The sequence below is a fragment of the Scyliorhinus torazame genome, chromosome 4, assembly GCF_047496885.1.
Source record: "Scyliorhinus torazame isolate Kashiwa2021f chromosome 4, sScyTor2.1, whole genome shotgun sequence".
NCBI classification, from domain to species: domain Eukaryota; kingdom Metazoa; phylum Chordata; class Chondrichthyes; order Carcharhiniformes; family Scyliorhinidae; genus Scyliorhinus; species Scyliorhinus torazame.
This window is the reverse complement of record NC_092710.1, coordinates 311,792,351-311,812,636: the sequence shown is the minus strand read 5'-3', so window position 1 is coordinate 311,812,636 and position 20,286 is coordinate 311,792,351. Positions and strand designations below refer to the sequence as shown.

Here is a 20,286-nt window from a genome sequence, read left to right as displayed (position 1 = left end):
GTATGGATGCCTGGGTTTGAGTTGTGATACTTGTTCTAAATCTATACCATTTAGCATAGTGGTAGTGCCACACACCACTGTGGAGGGTATCCTGAATGTGAAGACAGGAGCTTGTCTCCAGAATGACTGGGGGGTTACTCTTATCACTATTGTCATCGGCAAATACATCTGTGATGCCTAGATTGATGAGGACGAGGTCAAGTAGGTTTTTCCTTCCTATTGGTTCCCTCGCCACTTGCCGCAGACCCACTCGAACAGCTATATACCAGGAGGGCTCGGCCAATAGTGGTGATTTCAAACCACACTTGGTGATGGACATCAAAGTCTCCCAGAGTATGCTCCGATTTATTAAATGAATTTAAACTGCATCAGCTGCTGTGGTGGGATTAGAATCTATGTCCATGAAGCATTAGCCTGGGCCTCTGGATTATTGGTTCAGTGACATTACCACTAGACTGCCACCTATAATTATTTTTATTTTGTCAATTTGTTTTCTTCAACCTCTTTTTAATTAACATTAATGCAACTGGATTCTATTACGATGCATGATCTTTGCAATATTTGTGAAATTATCCTTCTCTCTGTGTTTAGGAAATGAAATGTTCCATGTTGCTAATTTGCTTGGGCAGGGGTCCTTTGCTCATGTTTACCGAGCTACAATTCTGGATATGAATAATTTGTCCGATGTGAGGAACCAGCAAAAAGTGAGCTTAAAGGTTAGTAAAAGGCTATGAATTTTTTGTTGTGAGAGTGACTGCCAAGGCAACATTTGATCGAGTATGGCATCAAGAGGCTACGGTCGGAATTGAACCCGGGTCCCTGGCGCTGTGAGGCAGCAGTGTTAACCAGCATACAAATACTGTGGCTCCAAGAGCAGGTCAGAGGCTAGGAATCCTGCGGCAAGTAACTCACCACCTGACTCCCCAAAGCCGGTCCACTACCTACAAAGCACAAGTGAAATGAAATGAATGAAAATCGCTTATTGTCACAAGTAGGCTTCAAATGAAGTTACTGTGAAAAGCCCCCAGTTGCCACATTCCGGCGCCTGTTCGGGGAGGCTGGTACGGGAATTGAACCGTGCTGGCCTGCCTGGGTCTGCTTTCAAAGCCAGCGATTTAGCCCAGTGTGCTAAACCAGCCCCTGTTGGTCAGGGGTGTGGTGGAAGACTCCCCACTTGCCTGGATTGGTTCAGCTCCAGCAACACTCCAGAAGCTCAGCACCATCCAGGTCAAGCCAGCCTGCTTGATTGGTATCCTGTAATAAGTCCACGGAGGCAGAAGTCCCGTCACCAGAATTCCTTTTATTTACAAACCCAACAGCTGAACAACCATGACCAGTCAGTCTGCTGTCTACACGGAGAGTACAGAGGATCTGACACGCCCTGTTATATACACAGAAAGGGGTTCCCTGATTGGGCCACTAATTATGGAACTCTTATTCTGATTGGCCAATCTCAAAGGCCTGGCCTAAGTCATTACATACCCCTTCCACAAACATTAATTCTTCCTCCACCAACACACAGTAGGAGCAGTGTGTACCATCTACAAGATGCACTGCAGAAACTCACCAAAGCTCCTTAAGCAGCATCTTCCAAACCCACAACCACTAGAAGGACAAGGACAGCCGAAACAGGGGAGCACCACCACCTGGAAGTTCCCCACCAAGTCACACACCATTCTGACTTGGAAATATATTGCTGTTCCTTCACTGTCTTTGGGTCAAAATCCTGGAACCCCTCCCTAACAGCACTCTGGGTGTACCTACACCACATGGACTGCATCAATTCAAGAAGGCAACTCACCACCACCTTGAGGGCAATTAGGGATGGGCAACAAATGCTAGCCTCACCAGAGAATTTTTAAAAAGTAGGCCTTTTGGCCTGTTGAACCCATTCAAACAGATCATGACTGATTGTCCACTCCATTTTTCCCTACTGTCACCATATCCCTTGATGTCTTTAATATCCAGAAATCTATTGATCTTAGTCTTGAAATTACTCAATGATTGAGCTTCCATATTCCTCTCGAATAGCAAATTTGAAAATAATTCCAAAGATTCACCACCCTCTAGAGTGAAAATAGTCCTCCTCATCTCAGGCTTAAATGACCTGCCCGTTATTCTGAGACGGTGTCCTCCTGGTTCTAGACTCGATTTGCCAGGGGAAACATCCTATTGCATCCACCATGTCATTTAATTCATTTCTGGGATTGGGTGTTGCTGGCTGGGCCAGGATTTGTTACTCATTCCTGACTGCCTTTGAACCAAATTGTTTGCTCGGCCATTTCAAAGGGCAGTTAAGAGTCAACCGCGTTGCTTTGGATCTGAAGTCAGATGTAGACCAGGTGAAGTGAGGGGATTGTAGATTCCCTTCCCTAAAGGACATTAGTGAACCAGAATTAGTGACAATGGTTTCACAGCCATCATTAGACTTCTTATTCCAGAGTTTTATTAAATTCAAATTTCACCGTCTACCATGGTGAGATTTGAACCCAGGCCCCCAGAGCATTACCGGTCCAGTGACAATACCATGATGTCACCACCTCTCCCAAGAATGAGATGCAATATAAACAATTTTTTAAAATGTTCATTCAAGTGGTATGGACTTTGATGGCTGGGCCAGCATTTATTGTCCTTGAGAAAGTAATGCTTCAACCACTGCCGTCGATGTAGTTTAGGTACACCCACACTACTGTTAGGGAGGGAGTTACAGGATTAAATCCTGTAGCAGCGAAGGAACAACTATATATTTCCAAGTCAGAAAAATGAGTGACTTGGAGGGGAACTTCCAGGTGTCTGTGTTACCCATAACCTTCTAGATGGTAGATGGGTTTTGAAGGTGCTTTGAAAGGAGACTTGGTGAGTTCAATTTTCATGAGAATACAGGGATGGAAAAACAACATCCTTTGACATACCAAAATGTCCCAAACCACTTACAGGTGCACCATTGAACAAAATTTGACACCAAGCCACATAAGAAAATATTAGGGCAGGTGACCAAAGGCTTGGCCTAAAAGATAGGTTTTAATGAATGCCTTCGAGTAGTGAGAGAGATTGGTGGTTTTGGAACGGAATTCCAGAGCTTGGGCTATAGACAGTTCACTATATAGCTACCAGTGATAAATATGCAAGAGACCAGAATTGGAGGAGCTGCAGACCTGTGAAGGTTGCAGAAGTGGAATAAGTCAGAGTTAGGTAGCCGAAAAACCAGGATGTAAACTTGGGAGATTAATATACACAATCTTTTAAAATGGCAGGAAAAGTTGAGAAGCCTGATCAAAAATGCATACATGGGGTACGATTTCCCCACCGTGTCGTGTCTGGTCCCGACCCGGGTTTGACAGATGAATTGTGGGAGTGGCCCAAATTGTGCCTCGTGCGTGCGAAACCTCATGCGATTCACTCAACTCCATGCCCAGAAAAAGGGGGTGATGTTTAAATGAGCCATTATGAACCAACGGCCACACCTACGAGATCTCAGCCGGACTCCAATTAGCAGTGGTTTCCATGAACGTGGACCAGGTGTGATGGCATTTGGGGGGTGTTCTTTGAGGCCATTAGAGCCCCCTCAGGTGGTCGGGGACAGGGCAGGGTACTATCCCACCACTGCCCTGGGCACCTTGGCACTACCAAGGGTCGGGGCCTGGTTTGGGGGGGGGTGGTGGTTGGAGACAGGCCCATGAAATTGGGTGAAGGGGCCACAAACCGGTTTGAGGGGTTCTGAATGCAGAGGATTGTGAGAGGGTGATGAACAGGTCCTGCTGGCCAGTTCAACTCCCCAGTGTCCGAAACATTTCAAAGTGTGCGCTTAATGGGTCATACTATGGGATTGCATCCCAGAAAAAGTTTTGGCTTTCAGGTGAAAATAATACTGGGGGAAAAAAATTAATATGTTTGGAAAAGTTAATACTTTTTTGATTCTAAATCTTGTGATGTGACATGGTGTACAATTTTTAAAGTAGTTTTTTTCTATTCGCCAGGTTCAAAAAACATCTAATCCCTGGGAATTCTACATAAGTACTCAACTAAATGAGAGATTGAAGCCCAAGTTTTGCTGTCTCTACAACAATATCTACTCTGGACACTACTTTAAGAATGGCAGTATTTTGGTTGGAGAGCTGTACAGTTTTGGAACTTTGCTGGTATTTGTTTTGCTCAACACTTTGTTTTAGAGACATTCCGATATATGCAGCATATTTGAATCACATGTTGTGACCTACTTAAAAGATGACTTGAATTCTATATTAGAGATGTGGCATTGAGTAAGCCCTGAGTATATCCTATCCTGAGTATATCCTATTCAAGTTGCTGAAACATTGATTACATCATTAATTATCAGCTGAGACTGCTAGTTTATTTGGCTTATATCAATTCTACATGGAGATTCCACAGTTCTGTGAAAAGTATGTAGGAATGTTAAAATGTTAAAAACAGGAAAGCAAGAAGATAAATCTCAATTCTGTCTACTGGGTCCTATCCACATGGAGTATCAGAATTCTCAATAATTTTTTTATTTGTTTGTGGAATGTGGGTGTCACTGGCTGGGCCAGCATTTATTGCTCATCCCTAATTTCCCTTGAACTGAGTGGCTTGTTAAGCCATTTCAGAGAGCATTTGAGAGTCAATCACATTACTGTGGGCCTGGAGTCGCATGTAGGCCAGACCAGGTAAGGGTGGCACATTTCCTTTCCTAAAAAGCATTAGTGAACCTATGGGTTTTCACGACAATCGATAATGGTTTCATGGACATCATTAGACTTTTTGGGTTGTGAGGGTGAGACCCACGTAGACAATGGGAGAATGCAAACTCCACACGGACAGTGACCCGGGGACGGGATCGAACCCGGGTCCTCAGCGCCGTGGAGCAGCAGTGTGCCATCATGCCACCCTATTTTCTTTTGTTGATGTGTACTTTTGGATTCTCGTCTTAAAAGGAGAAATCCTGATCTGAATTTGTCTGATCACCTACATTGCTGACCCTTTCCTCCTGTCCGCCCTTTCCTTTTCCCAGCTTTGATGTAAATCTTCAGAATGGGAATAGTGAATTTTGTTGCATTAGTTCCCTCACCAATCTATCCAGCTGTCCTGTGGTATTTCCTGTCTGGAGTGTCTTTTGTAAAGGGTAAAGCTTCATCCTATCAGAAAATCAATCCAACAGTTTGATGGCAGGCTATATTGGCATTTTACTTTGGTCATTACAGAGCTACTTAAGGCCATACAGGAACTGGTCAGTGACTATGTTGAATTTGTTGTTCACATCATTTGAATAATTAAAAGGTTAACATAACTGAAATTATGCACTTTCGTTAGACTTTGTAAATAGAATGACATTTTGATATATTTACAGGGTACTTCAGTTGAGGCAAGTGTTTTGTCTAGTTAATTTGTGAAAGTGCTTATTGAATGTTACTTTAAACATAAATCCCTTGCATCTTTCAGACACAGTCTGTAAATTCTGCTGTCGAAGTCACAGTATTGATGCTGTAGCTGTACAGGTCAGATCTGTACACCATAACCTTTTTCATGAGTTGTAGGCTTCACTAGCAAGATCAGTATTTATCACCCATCTTGAATTGAAATGTCGATGGTGAGGAGGTACTGCCTTTAACTGCTGCAGTCCATATGATGAGTATTGTTAAGTAGAGAGTTCCAGGATTTTCACCCAGTCACAACCAAGTACGGATACATTTTCAAGTGAGTTTGGTGTGTGACTTCCAGATGTGGTGCAGTGGTGGTAGAGGGAGTAAATGCTTAAGAGAGGATGGGCGTGGTGTCATTCAAGCGGACTGCTTTCTCTTGGATTGTACCAAGCTTCTTGTAGTGTTGGATCTGCACTCCTCCAGCCCGTTGGACAGTATTCCATCACACCTTTGATTTGTGCCTTGTAGCAGGTGGAAAGGATTCAGGGTGGCAGAAAGTGAGTTATTTGCCATATAACCCAGACTGTTCTTGCAGCCAGAGTATTCATGTGGTTGGTAAGTTTCTTCCCCTTCTGCCACTTGATAGCACTGTCATTATTTTACAGATTATTGAGGGTAAACTTGTGGAACGATGATTGGCCTGTTGTATTTGTCATACCTTTTGTGAACAGGACAACCTAGGCAATTTTCCACTTTGTTGGTTAGATGCCTGTATTGTAGCTGTACTGGAACAGCACAACTTGAGGCGCAGCTCTCTCTGAAGCATAAGTTGGTGGTGCAATGATTTGTATAATGTAAGGAGTGTAAATGGTTAACAAGGTGGTGTTCATGTATCTCAACACTAGATGGCACCACAGAGTAGTCTTATAAAAGTCTGCGTCTCTAGGTGTTCTGGGAGAAGGTTGGAAAGAAGGTTAGTGAGAGGTTGATATAGAGTGTAAGTTGTACTAGAAAGACATTATAGATTTCTGTAGCATAGATTTAATACTGTTATTTTATTAACTATTACTTAGTGAAGTGTACGAACCATTTGAAATGGTGTAAAATAAACTAGCTTTGTTTCAAATACATAGCTTTATGTTCTTGTCAACACTACGCCTTTTAGCCATCTTGAAAGACTATATAAAGAACATCAGAGGTGGCAGCACCACAGCAGGAATGTAATAATAATCTTTTTATTGTCACAAGTTGCAATGAAGTTACTGGGAAAAGCCACCTAGTCGCCACATTCTGGCGGTTGTTCGGGTACACGGAGAATTCAGAATTCTCAGCTGGTACGGGAATTGAACCCGCGCTGCTGGCTTTGTTCTGCATCACAAACCAGCTGTCTAGCCCACTGAGCTAAAGCAGCCCATCTTGTTTAGGGACCTTTGCAATCTTGTCGTCATTTGAAGTGAATCAGATTGTCACATGTGATGTTGAGAATCTTGGGGAAGAAAGCGTAGTCGTGTGTATGCCAAGCTGAGCATTTTGAACTTAACTCCAAACTTTTGAATATCTCCTTTTGCTAAATACAACAAAAACAGTTTTTTCACTAGGCTGATTTCTGGGGTGAAAGTGTTGCCTTATGAGAAACGTTAGGCCTCTACACATTAGAATTTAGAAGATTGAGAGGTGGTCTTATTGAACCATACAAGATTCTGAGGGTGCTGCTGAGAGTATGTTTCCCCACATGAGGTAATCCAGAACTAGAGGGTACAGTTTCAAAATAAGGGGGTCTCCCATTTAATATGGAGATAAGGAGGAATTTCTTCTGAGGATCATTAGCCTTGGAACTCTCTACCCCAGCGAGTAGTGAGGTGGAGTCAGCTGCAATCAGAGCAGCCATGAACTTGTTAACTGGCGGAGTAGGCTTGAGGGGCCGAATAGCATACTCCTATTTCTTTATCGTATATTTTGTATATGCTTTTCAGAACTGAGGAAACGTCTAAAAGATATTTCAGATATTTCTCTTAAAATGCTACCTGAGAGTGCGGTGGATGCTGGGACAGTGAGTAAATTTAAGGAGGAGTTTGACCCATTTTTAATTGGCAATGGGTTGAAGGGTCACAGAGAACCGGCAGGATGGTGGAATTAAGGCCAGGATGAGATCAGCCATGATCGAATGGTGGAGCAGACGCGATGGGCCAAATGGTTTAATTCTGCTCATTGACCAGACTTTTGAAAACTGATGTCAGGGGCTGCATTGTGGGGCTTTGCAGGCTGCATCCAGTCCCTGGCCATTCTTGGGACAAACCTGAGCTAAAGCATTAATTCCTCTGCTTTGACCTTTTCTAACCAGAGCCCTGCTTTCTACTTGGCTTCCTTTCTTATAAAGATAAATTCACCAAACATGTCCCAAAAGAGGCCATTGGAGATGAACTAGATAATTGCACCTGTTTATCCAGTGCACTTCAATCATTTGAATTCCCTTCCCATTTGATTGTCTTTTCTTACTGACCAGATAGCATGGATTTTGATAACCATCAGCACTACTGATGGTTCTGGGGAAATAGGAAGGTATGAAGGTGGATAAACCACCTGGACCAGATGGACTACACCCCAAGGTTCTAAAAGTGATAGCTCAGGAAATTGTGGAGGCATTGGTGATGATCTTTCAGGAATCACTGGAGGCAGGAAGAGTCCCAGAGGACTGGAAAGTGGCGAATGTAACATAGAACATAGAACGTTACAGCGCAGTCCAGGCCCTTCGGCCCTCGATGTTGCGCCGACCTGTGAAACCACTCTGAAGCCCATCTACACTATTCCCTTATCATCCATATGTCTATCCAATGACCATTTGAATGCCCTTTGTGTTGGCAAGTCTACTACTGTTGCAGGCAGGGCATTCCACACCCTTACTACTGAGTAAAGAACCTACCTCTGACATCTGTCTTATATCTATCGCCCCTCAATTTAAAGCTATGTCCCCTCGAGCTAGACATCACCATCCGAGGAAGAAGGCTCTCGCTGTCCACCCTATCCAATCCTCTGATCATCTTGTATGCCTCAATTAAGTCACCTCTTAACCTTCTTCTCTCTAACGAAAACGGCCTCAAGTCCCTCAGCCTTTCCTCATAAGATCTTCCCACCTTACCAGGCAACATTCTGGTAAATCTCCTCTGCACCCTTTCCAATGGTTCCATATCCTTCCTATAATGCGGCGACCAGAATTGCACGCAAAACTCCAAATGCAGCCGCACCAGAGTTTTGTCCAGCTGCAACATGACCTCATGGCTCCGAAACTCAATCCCTCGACCAATAAAAGCTAACACACCGTACGCCTTCTTAACAACCCTCTCAATCTGGGTGGCAACTTTCAGGGATCTATGTACATGGACACCGAGATCTCTCTGCTCATCCACACTGCCAAGAATCTTACCATTAGCCCAGTACTCTGTCGTCCTGTTATTCCTTCCAAAATGAATCACCTCACACTTTTCTGCATTAAACTCCATTTGCCACACCTCAGCCCAGTGCTGCAGCTTATCTAAGTCCCTCTGTAACTTGTAACATCCTTCCGCACTGTCCACAACTCCACGGTCATTAGTGTCACCTGCAAATTTACTCACCCATCCTTCTACGCCCTCCTGCAGGTCATTTATAAAAATGACAAACAGCAGTGGCCCCAAAACAAATCCCTGTGGTAAACCACTAGTAACTGGACTCCAGTCTGAACATTTCCCATCAACCACCACCCTTTGTCTTTTTCCAGCTAGCCAATTTCTGATCCAAACTGCTAAATCACCCTGAATCCCATGCCTCTGTATTTTCTGCAGTAGCCTACCGTGGGGAACCTTATCAAATGCTTTACTGAAATCCATATACCCCATATCAACTGCTTTACCCTCATCCACCTGTTTGGTCACCACCTGTTTGGTCACCTTCTCAAAGAACTCAATAAGGTTTGTGAGGCACGACCTACCCTTCACAAAACCGTGTTGACTATCTCTAATCAAATTATTCCTTTCCAGGTGATTATACATCCTATCTCTTATAAACCTTTCCAAGATTTTGCCCACAACAGAAGTAAGGCTCACTGGTCTATAGTTACCGGGGTTGTCTCTACTCCCCTTCTTGAACAAGGGGACAACATTTGCTATCCTCCAGTCTTCTGGCACTATTCCTGTAGACAAAGATGACTTAAAGATCAAAGCCAAAGGCTCAACAATCTTCTCCCTATCTTCCCAGAGAATCCAAGGATAAATCACATTCCGGCCCAGAGGACTTATCTATTTTCACACTTTCCAGAATGCTAACACTTCCTCCTTATGAACCTCAAGCCCTTCTAGTCTAGTAGCCTGAATCTCCGTATTCTCCTCGACAACACTGTCTTTTTCCTGTGTGAATACTGACGAAAAATATTCATTTAGCACCTCCCCTATCTCCTCTGACTCCACGCACAACTTCCCGCTACTGTCCTTGACTGGCCCTACTCTTACCATAGCCCTGTTTAGCACAGGGCTAAAGAGCTGGCTTTGAAAGCAGACTAAGGCAAGCCAGCAGCACGGTTCAATTCCCGTACCAGCCTCCCCGAACAGGCGCCGGAATGTGGCGACTAGGGGCTTTTCACAGTAACTTCATTTGAAGCCTACTTGTGACAATAAGCGATTGACATTTGATATTCGTTTATTCCTGACATATCTATAGAAAGCTTTAGGGTTATCCTTGATCCTACCTTCTCATGCCCCCTCCTGGCTCTTCTTAGCTCTCTCTTTCGGTCCTTCCTAGCTAACTTGTAACTCTCGAGCGCCCTAACTGAACCTTCATGTCTCATCTTTACATAAGCCGCCTTCTTCCTCTTGACAAGTGTTTTGACTGCTTTAGTAAACCACGGTTCCCTTGCTTGACCACTTCCTCCCTGCCTGACAGGTACATACTTATCAAGGACACGCAGTAGCTGTTCCTTGAACAAGCTCTACATTTCCATTGTGCCCATCCCCTGCAGTTTTCCTCTCCATCCGATGCATCTTAAGTCTTGCCTCATCATATCATAATTGCCTTTCCCCCAGATATAACTCATGCCCTGCGGTATATACCTATCCCTTTCCATCACTAAAGTAAACATCCCTGTTTAAGAAGGGAGGGAGGCAGAAGACAGGAAATTATAGGCCAGTTAGCCTGACTTCGGTCATTGGTAAGATTTTAGAGTCTGTTATTAAAGATGAGATAGCGAAGCACTTGGAAGTGCATGGTAAAATAGGAGTGAGTCAGCACGGCTTCGTCAAGGCAAGACATGACAGACATTTGTCATGTCTGACAAATCTGTTAGAGTTCTTTGAGGAAATAACAAGCAAGTTAGACAAAGGAGAACCAGTGGATGTGATTTATTTAGATTTCCAGAAGGCCCTTTGACAAGATGCCGCATAGGAGACTGTTAAGTAGGTTAAGAGCCCATGGTATTCAGGGTAAGATCCTGGCATGGATAGAGGATTGGCTGACTGGCAGAAGGCAGAGAGTGGGGATAAAGGGGTCTTTTTCAGGATGGCAGCCAAGAAATGCAGTTTTGGGAGAAGAATATGTAACACGTATTCAATTGCAAAAGAATAAAAGAGCTGAGAGACTTAGTTCATATATACAAATCATTCATGGTTTGAGGAAAAATTGATGAACCTGTTTAAGAAATGGCAGAGCACCAAAGAAGTGCATGTTGAAACTAAAATAAACACAGGAAATGCTGGCATTACACCAGTCTGCCAGCTTCTGTGGAGAGACAAACAGATTATTGTTTCAGGTTGTGACGCTTGATCGGAATTGGAAATTATTGATTAAGTCTAATTTTAGTTGATTTATCTTAGTCAGAATGTCAGGACCATGGGTTGTGTGCTGAACCGATCACTTAGATGATAGATGATACAGGGATGAGAGGTTGGCTGTGGGGAGAGGTGAGCAACTAGATAAAAGCAAATTACTGCAGATGCTGGAATCTGAAACAAAAACAGAAACTACTGGACAATCTCAGCAGATCTGACAGCATCTGTGGAGAGAGAGACGTTTGGAAAAAAAAGTCATCCAGACTTGAAATGTTGGCTTCCTTCTCTCTCCACAGATGCTGTCAGAACTGCTGAGATTGTCCCGTATTTTCTGTTTGGGTGAGAAACTAGAGTTTATTTATTAAAACAAATAAAACATAGGAGTTCAAAAATTAACTAATCAAAATCAATAACAAAAGAATTGAAAGATTTTTCATGCTCCTAATGGGAGCAGAATCCACAGCAGCTTTAAGAAACTTCATAAAAAGGCATTGGAAATGGGACAAAATGGTGGTTCGTTCAAAGGGCCAGAACTGGCATTATGGACCACTATTATCTTATTTTTTGCTGTAATTTAGAATTGTAAATGTGAAAAATCTGGTGAGCAACTGTTCATCTAACTGATCCAATTTACTTTTATGATTTAGTCCTGTGAGTCGCAGTTAATCTAAGACTTCTGCTTGCTATATTGTTCCTCTGAGTGCTCCTCTGCCATGAGGAAAAAGAGCTGGACATACAAGAGTAGCATTTGTAGCTACTAACCACAGTATGGATTTTATGAAATGTGCTAGCTTTGAGAAATGAATGCCTTTTTATTGCATGCAAGAAATACAAAAGGGTCGGTTTTGGAGATCATGGAGGAGAGGAGGTATAACTATTTGCTCTTAAAGGCTACCTCCCTTAACTTTCTTTTGAACATGTAGAAGTGAACCTTTCTTTGAAAACCACTCGTAAAATTGAATATTTTCTTTGATTTCAGAATGCAGTTAATCTATATAAAACAATGAATGAAAAAGCAATGCCTCAGCCTTTGGTGATCTACTTTGCCATCCACATTCTGTTTATCATGGAACAGCTGCATAGTATTGGAATAATTCATGGTGATGTAAAACCTGACAATTTCATACTTGGAGAAAGGTTTGTATCTTCGTAACATCCTTGGTGTGGTTTTTGTGCAATCAAACTTCAGTTTCTTTTACTATGTTATCGTTTCTTCAAAATTCTCATCTGCCTTGACCCCCCTGATATAGATGCACTGATAAGAAGTGACCAATCGCTCTGCTTATTTAATCCCATGACAACCCCTGTCCAGAGCTAGGACCTAGTAAATTCATTTCCTGCTGAGGTGTGGCTATCCTGCTGGAGTGTTCATGTTATTATGAATTAGATATTGGCCGCTCTGAAGCTACTGTTTTCAGCCCTTGCTCCAAATTTATTTCCCTAACTATCAATTCAGTCCGTATCCCTGGCAGCAAGCTGAGTTTGCTCACAACTTGCAACATAGAAAACAGGAGCAGGAGGAGGCCATTCGGCCCTTAGAGTCTGCTTCGCCATTCATTATGATCACGGCTGATCATCAGGTTCAATATCCTCATCCCACCTTCCCCTATATCCCTTGATCCCTTTAGCCCCAAGAGAGCTTTAGTGACATTTGACGCTCAGATGAGCTTCTGACCACGCATTTGTGCCATCACTAAGATAGTGTATTTCCATCTCCATAGCTGTCTGACTTCATCAGGCTCCGTTCACTGCTCCATACCCATGTATGCCTTCACCTCCAGACTTGACTATTTCAACATATTCTACTCTCCATAAATTTCAGATCACCCCAAGCATCTTAACTCCGGGTTTTTCAAAGTGCAGGTCGCAACCTGCAGGCGGGTCATGGAGCCTGTGGCTGGCAACAATTCTGTAATTCGTGGGGAGAGGCTGCTTCCCTGTAAAAGCAGGAATTTAACAAGCCGTTGACTCAACACTTACATAACGCCACTGAGGGACGCAAGTTTCCTGAACCATTTATGTCAGCGACCATCTAGCTCCAGCTGCCGCTCAAATGCTGTGTCCAAAATCTGTTCTCTCCCCAATAGCCCCCCTCCCTCAGTTAGCATAGCAACAATCCCCAAGTGTTGGCATTTTTACTATAAGCACAAAGGAATATTTTGTTTTAAGAAATTTAGAGTACCCAATTATTTTTTTTCCAATTAAGGGGAAATTTGGCATGGTCAACCCACCTAATCTGCACATCTTTAGGTTGTGGGTGTGAAACCCACGCAGACACTGGGAGAATGTGCAAACTCAACACCAACAGTGACCCGGGGCTGGGTTTTGAACCCAGGTCCTCCGCGCCGTAGGCAGCAGTGCTAACCACTGTGCCACCCACCCAAAGGAATATTTGATTGAAAGTCGGGTAGAAAGATTTTTCATTTCCTTGTTCTTGCAACTGTGCCGAATTTTGGGGCCAATTATCAAATTTAACGGAGCGCCAGGGGACCCACTTCATTTGTCACTCAATCCATCACTGGTCATGGGTTTGCCTGACCGTGAGCAAATTATTCCATCATTGAGTCGTTTTTAACATACTTCACTTGCAGCATATAAGAATAAAGTAACAATTCCATAGCATGTTTCCTTTTCGGTGTTTTGAATGAGCTTTGTTCTGTACAATTGGGAAGTCTTTTGAAAAGCAATTCCAAATGGACAATGTACACTGGTCATGCCGTGAGGGAACTGTGCAAACTCTCACATAAACTTCCTCGCATATTGATAATGGGAAATGATCGGGCTGGTGATTTTTATCGGACAGAATGTTTTCAACAAGGAGTGTGGAGCTGTTGTTGAACTGCTTTGTGAAAATTAGAACATTGTAAAACCTAGACTGGCATGGAGAAGGAATATTACATCCAGTTTGAGCCTGGGGGTGGGGATCGGAGGTTGCCCTGGATTTGGAGGGGTCGGGCAATGTGGCCAAATCCTCAATAGAGAAAATAGAAGCTGCGGCTGCTTCTCTGATTCATGGGAGTCTTCGTCTGTTAGGTTTATCCCTGGATTTTAAGTACTCAGCCCAAGGTGGAGAGCACCTGGTGAAAATCGGCCATTGAACATATAAGGCCGAATACCTCCAGTATCTCTCATGAGTAACTATTCTTCATGTGTGACCCTGGACAGTGAACATTTTATAGATAGGTCAGCACAGGTATGTCTGATCCTGATCTCACTCAATACTGACAAATTAAATGCAGTAGGGGCTACTGGATAGTCATTAGGAACCAGAAAACTAGATCATTTTCTTTACTCCCTTGCCTGGGGCAAAACAATTTGTGTCCCAAACTGTGCCTTGACTCAGGATCGACTGGGTAAGCAAACATGCCGTGGGTCCCGAAGGTCAGTAAGTGATATTGGGGGGAGGGGGGAGTTGAGTTGGAAAATGCTAACCCACACCTAGATTTACATTTGATTTATTGTCATGTGTACCGAGGTACAATGAAAAGTATTGTTCTGCGTACAGTCCAGATCGTTCCATGTGTGAAAAAACATAGGACATACATGGACACAGTGCATACAGAGTGCAATACTATTCAGAAGATGTGTGAAGAGTTCAGTCCATAAGAGTGTCATTGAGGAGTCTGCTCTTTTAACAGTGGGAAAGAAGCAGTTTTTGAACCTGTTAGTGTGTGTTCTCAGACTTTTGTATCTCCTGCCCGATGGAAGAGAGAATAACCCAGGTTGGAGTGGTCTTTTCATTATGCTGCCTGCTTTCCTAAGGCAGCGGGAGGTTTAGACCGAGTCAATGGATGGGAGGCGGTTTTGTGTGATGGACTGGGCTGTGTTCATGGCTCGTTTCTTTCTTAGAAAATATTTTTATTCAAGGCATATTCCACATATACAAAAAAAAATCAGAAGAACAACAAAACAATTCAATAAACAATCGCACACCACCTGCTCCCCTGTCGCCAACCCCACCTTGCATCTCGGTAGTTTCTTTTGGGCTTGGGTCAAACTTTCTATGGTGCATCTGTAAAAATTGGTAACAGTCAATGTGGACATACTGAATTTCCTTTGTTTCCTGAGGAAGTAAGTGCTTTCTTGGTTGTAGCATTGATGTAGGTGGACCAGGACAGATTGTTGATGATGTGCACACCTAGGAATTTGAAGCTGTCAACCATCTCCACCTTCCTGAAGTCAGTGACCAGAGTTTTATTGACGTTGAGGGAGAGATTGTTGTCGTTACACTACGCCACTAGTTCTCTATATCCCTCCTGAACTCTGACTCATCGTTGTTTGGGATCCGACCCAGTACGGTCGTGTAATCGGCAAACCTGTAGATGGAGACGGGGTCAAATTTTGCCACATAGCTGTCGTGTTGGGTGTTCCGATACACAAACGAACCAACACGGTTGTAGATGGTACAACTCTGTTTTATTATTCTGTACAATAATAACGATTAACTTCTGGCTGTGGTTCATACTTCACCAGCTAACCTGTGGACCCAGCCCTAGCACTGTCTTAGTGAGGCACTCAGCACATGGTGCATGTCTGAGTGGCACGCTGTGAGCTGTGCTCTGAGCTATCTCCTGGTAGAATGAGCGGGAACTGTGGTGTCCCCTGTTTTATAGTGCGTGTGCTCTCACTGGTGATTGGCTGCGATGTTGTGTGTGTGTGTTGGTTGGTCCAACTACCTGTCCATCGTGTGTGTGTGTGATTGCACCATGATATTTTAATGTGGATATCATGACATCCCCCCCCCCCCCCCCCCCCCCCCTTTTCACAAGAATATTGTGACTACATGGTAATAAATATTGGTGTGTACTGAGTGCATCTGAGTATGTGTGTGCAATATTTACAGCATGTACATGAGGCTAAATTATATACAGAGGAAGGTGTCGGTTGCAACAGAGCAACAAGGTTGTACCACGAACAAAACAAGTGCAAACAGCAAACATCGAAAGAGAACTTCTGGAACGACAAGAAACACGTTAACAGTATTGCAAAACAATTCAGTGAGTCCAATGTGCAAACAGGCTCATAAGTCCAGTCCATTAGGTGGGCGACGAATTTGGGTTGACCGCCTCCAGGCTGGGTCAGGATCCACCGGCTGAGGAATGGGCCTGGCCATGGGCGAGAGCGGAATAGGCAGAGTGGCAGGAAGCTCAACAAAGTCGACATCAGGGACAACAGGAGGACGTGGCACCGGTGCATGATCACGTAGCGAGCGCGGAAGCAGCCGGAGGGCCCGCCGATTGCGCCGGCAAATGGAGCCATCAGGCAGGCGAACCAGGAACGAGCGGGGAGCCATGCGGCGGAGAACCTCGGTGGTTGCCGACCAGCCACCCTCCGTAGGTGTATGCGGATGTTGTCTCCAGGCGCCAGATCAGTTGCCCGAGCGTCATGTGCCACCTTCTGCTGAGCACGCTGCTGTCGCATCCTTTGCAGTACTCGAGCATGGTCGGGTTTAGGAACACGAATGGACGGCACATTGGTCTTGAGGGTGCGACCCATCAACAGCTGGGCTGGCGAGAGGCCTGTGGACAGTGGGGCCGAGCGATAGGCCATCAGGGCTAAACAAGTCAAATCCGGCATCAGCAGCCTTCCAGAGGAGCTGCTTCACGATATGGACGCCCTTTTCCGCCTTGCCATTGGACTGGGGATGCAAAGGGCTGGACGTCACGTGTGTGAAGTCGTATGAAGCGGCAAAAGAAGACCATTCTTGGCTCGCAAAACAGAACCCGTTGTCAGACATGACGTTGAGCGGAATCCCATGGCAAGCGAAGGTTTCTTTGCATGCTCTGATGACGTCAAGTCGTGCAGGTGTTTGACCTCCGGATAATTTGAAAAATAGTCAATTATAATGACTTAGTCCCTGCCGAGCGCATGAAAGAGTTCCACACCCACCTTTGCCCAGGGGGACGTGACCAACTCATGGGGCTGAAGTGTCTCGGGGTTGCGCCGGCTGAAACCTTTGGCAGGTGGGGCAGTTGAGCACCATTTTAGCGATGTCGTCGCTGATGCCCGGCCAGTATACAGCTTCTCGGGCCCTCCGCCTGCACTTTTCAACTCCAAGATGGCCTTCGTGCAGTTGTTCGAGGACAAGCCGGTGCATGCTGTGTGGGATCACAATCCGATCCAACTTTAGGAGGACACCATCAATGACGGCCAAGTCGTCCCGGACATTGTAGAATTGTGGGCACTGCCCCTTGAGCCACCCTTCTGTCATGTGGCGCATCACACGTTGTAGAAGGGGGTCAGCCGCAGTCACACGGCGAATGTGGGCCAGACATGCATCAGTAGCTGGCAGATTGGCCGATGTGAAGGCTACTTGTGCGTCGACCTGACAAACAAACCCCTCCGATTCGGGCGGTGTGGTCACTGCTCTGGACAAGGCATCCGCGATGATGAGGTCCTTTCCCGGGGTGTAGACAAGTTGGAAGTCGTACCTCCGGAGCTTGAGCAGAATGCGCTGGAGGCGAGGGGTCGTATCGTTGAGGTCCTTCTGATTGATGCCGACCAAGGGGCGATGGTCGGTCTCCACAGTGAACTGTGGAAGACCATACACATAATCGTGGAATTTGTCGATGCCGGTCAACAAACCCAGGCACTCCTTTTCAATCTGCGCATAGCACTGTTCTGTGGGGATCATGGCCCGTGAGGCATAGGCGACCGGGGCCCATGATGCAGTGTCGTCCCGTTGCAGGAGTACCGCCCCAATACCGGACTGGCTTGCATCAGTCGAGATCTTTGTGTCCCAAGTGGTGTCGAAGAACGCCAATACCGGGGCGGTGGTGAGCTTGATCTTGAGCTCCTCCCATTCCTTCTGGTGTGCTGGCAGCCACTGGAATTCCATTGTCTTCTTGACCAGGTGGTGAAGAGCCGTTGTATGCGAGGCCAGGTTGGGAATAAACTTCCCCAGGAAGTTGACCATCCCAAGAAAGCGTAACACTGCCTTCTTGTCTGCTGGCTGCGGCATGGCTGCAATAGCTGCCACTTTGTCGGCATCCGGCCGCACCCCTGACCGGGATATGTGGTCCCCCAGAAACTTTAGCTCAGTTTGGCCAAAAGAGCACTTGGCTCGGTTGAGGCGCAGGCCCTGATCTCATATCCGTGCAAAGACATGCTGGAGACAACTGATATGCTCCTGTGGAGTGGTGGACCAGATGATGACGTCGTCAACATAGACTTGTACCCCTTCGATGCCCTCCATCATCTGTTCCATGATGCGATGAAACACCTCGGATGCCGAGATGATGCCAAACGGCATCCTATTGTAGCAGTATCTGCCAGTGTTGAAAGTGCACAGCTTCCTGCTGGACTGATCCAGTTGAATCTGCCAAAAACCCTTTGAGGCATCAAGCTTGGTGAAAATTTTAGCCCGGGCCATTTCGCTCGTGATCTCTTCCCGTTTGGTATGGGGTAGTGTTCCCTCATGATGTTCAGGTCTTTCGGGTCGATGCAGATTCGGAGCTCGCTGGAGGGCTTTTTTCCGCACACCATGGAGCTGACCCATGGCGTTGGCTCCGTGACCCGGGAAAGCACTCCTTGGTCCTGCAGCTGCTGCTTGAGGTGGTCCTTGAGTGGTGCTCGAACTCTACGAGGTGCGTGAATGACCGGGATGGCATCAGGTTTGAGCCGTATTTTGTAAGTGTAGGGCAGTGTACCCATGCCCTCGTAAACCTCCTGGTTGTGGGCGAGGAGCGAGTGGAGCTGCGCCCTAAAGTCTGCATCCGGGAAATCGGAAGTGCCCTCTATTGACAAAGTGTGTACCCGCTGAACGAGGTGGAGGATCTTGCACACCTGTGCTCCTAACAGAGAGTCCTTTGAGGATCCAACTATCTCAAAAGACAGTGTGGCTGTGTATGAATTGTGTGCAACCTTGAGCTGGCAGGACCCCAAGGCCGGGATAACGTTTCCGTTATAATCAACCAGCTGACAGTGGGATGGCAGAATCGGTGGTTTAACCTTCAAGGTGTGGAAGGCTGACCATGCAATGAGATTGGCGGAGGCACCAGTGTCTAAGCGGAATGTGATTGGTGATCGGTTGACCGTTAGGGTGGCACACCATTCATCGCCCTGATTAATGCTGTGCACTGGCATCGGCTGGTGGGTCCGACTTGGGGACATCCGGTTCTTGTTTATTACCGCAACGCGGAAGGGTTCCCGGTCGTCGGTATCACTGGTCAGCACGTCGTCAGGGTATGACTCGGTGTATGGGGGCTGAATGGCCCGCACGTCCCTGCGAGGCTGGCTGAATTACAGGGAGTTGGCAGGTTGAGCTGCTCGACAGCGGGCAGCGTAGTGGCCCATCCTGCCACAGCGGAGGCATTGTCGCGCTTTGGCCGGACATTGCCGCTTTAAGTGTGCGGATCCACAGTTGCCGCACGTCGTGACGTCATGGCATTCATTGCCCCACCGCGCATGCCGGTGCAGTCTTGCGTAGAGCGCGCCTGCACATCCCGTCCCTCTGCGTCGACGTCCCCTCTTTTGGCACATACAAGCGCGGGAGGCCTCGGAAAGCGCCCTCGTCCGGGCCGCGGGCCGGGAGGAACTCTATCGACTGGACCCGCTCGGGCTCGTAGGACCCCTGCCGTGCCATTTCGGCCGCCTGGAATTGGGAGTACCGACTGGTCACGTTTTAGTGGAGGACACCGGTCTCGATGGCGGTGGCTAGGGTGAGGCGCTTTATTTTGAGGAGCTGCTGGCGTAGGGTGTCCGAGGTGACCCCAAAAACTATCTGATCCCGAATCATGGAGTCGGAGGTGGCCTCATAGCTTCAGGACTGCGCGAGGATACGGAGGTGTGTCAAATAAGATTGAAAAGGCTCATCCTTACCCTGCAGTCCCATCTGGAAGAGGTACCTCTCGAAGCTCTCATTAACTTCCACATTAAAGTGCTCCTCAAATTTTAGCAGGACCGTCTTGTACTTCGTCTTGTCCTCGCCTTCCGCGAATGCCAGGGAGTTGTAGATGTGGATGGCGTGTTGCCCCGCCGTGAAGAGGAGGAGGGCGATCTTCCTGGTGTCCGATGCATTCTCCCTGTCTGTGGATTCTAGGAAGAGTTGGAAGAGCTGTTTAAACAGCTTCCAGTTGACGCCAAGATTTCCAGCGATCCGGAGCGGCTGCGGCGGGCTGATGGTTTCCATGGTGCAG

General features: G+C 46.1%; 1 protein-coding gene across 6 annotated transcripts in view; it reads left to right on the top strand.

The window, feature by feature from the left end:
• bub1 (BUB1 mitotic checkpoint serine/threonine kinase) overlaps positions 1-20,286 on the top strand; it is a 128,808-nt gene that overhangs the window by 98,017 nt on the left and 10,505 nt on the right. For all 6 annotated transcript variants that reach the window (XM_072500068.1, XM_072500071.1, XM_072500069.1 and 3 more), the window contains 3 exons: positions 592-716; positions 3,978-4,139; positions 12,129-12,286. In XM_072500068.1, the coding sequence (XP_072356169.1) occupies positions 592-716; positions 3,978-4,139; positions 12,129-12,286 (445 nt within the window). The remainder of the gene's footprint in view (positions 1-591; positions 717-3,977; positions 4,140-12,128; positions 12,287-20,286) is intronic.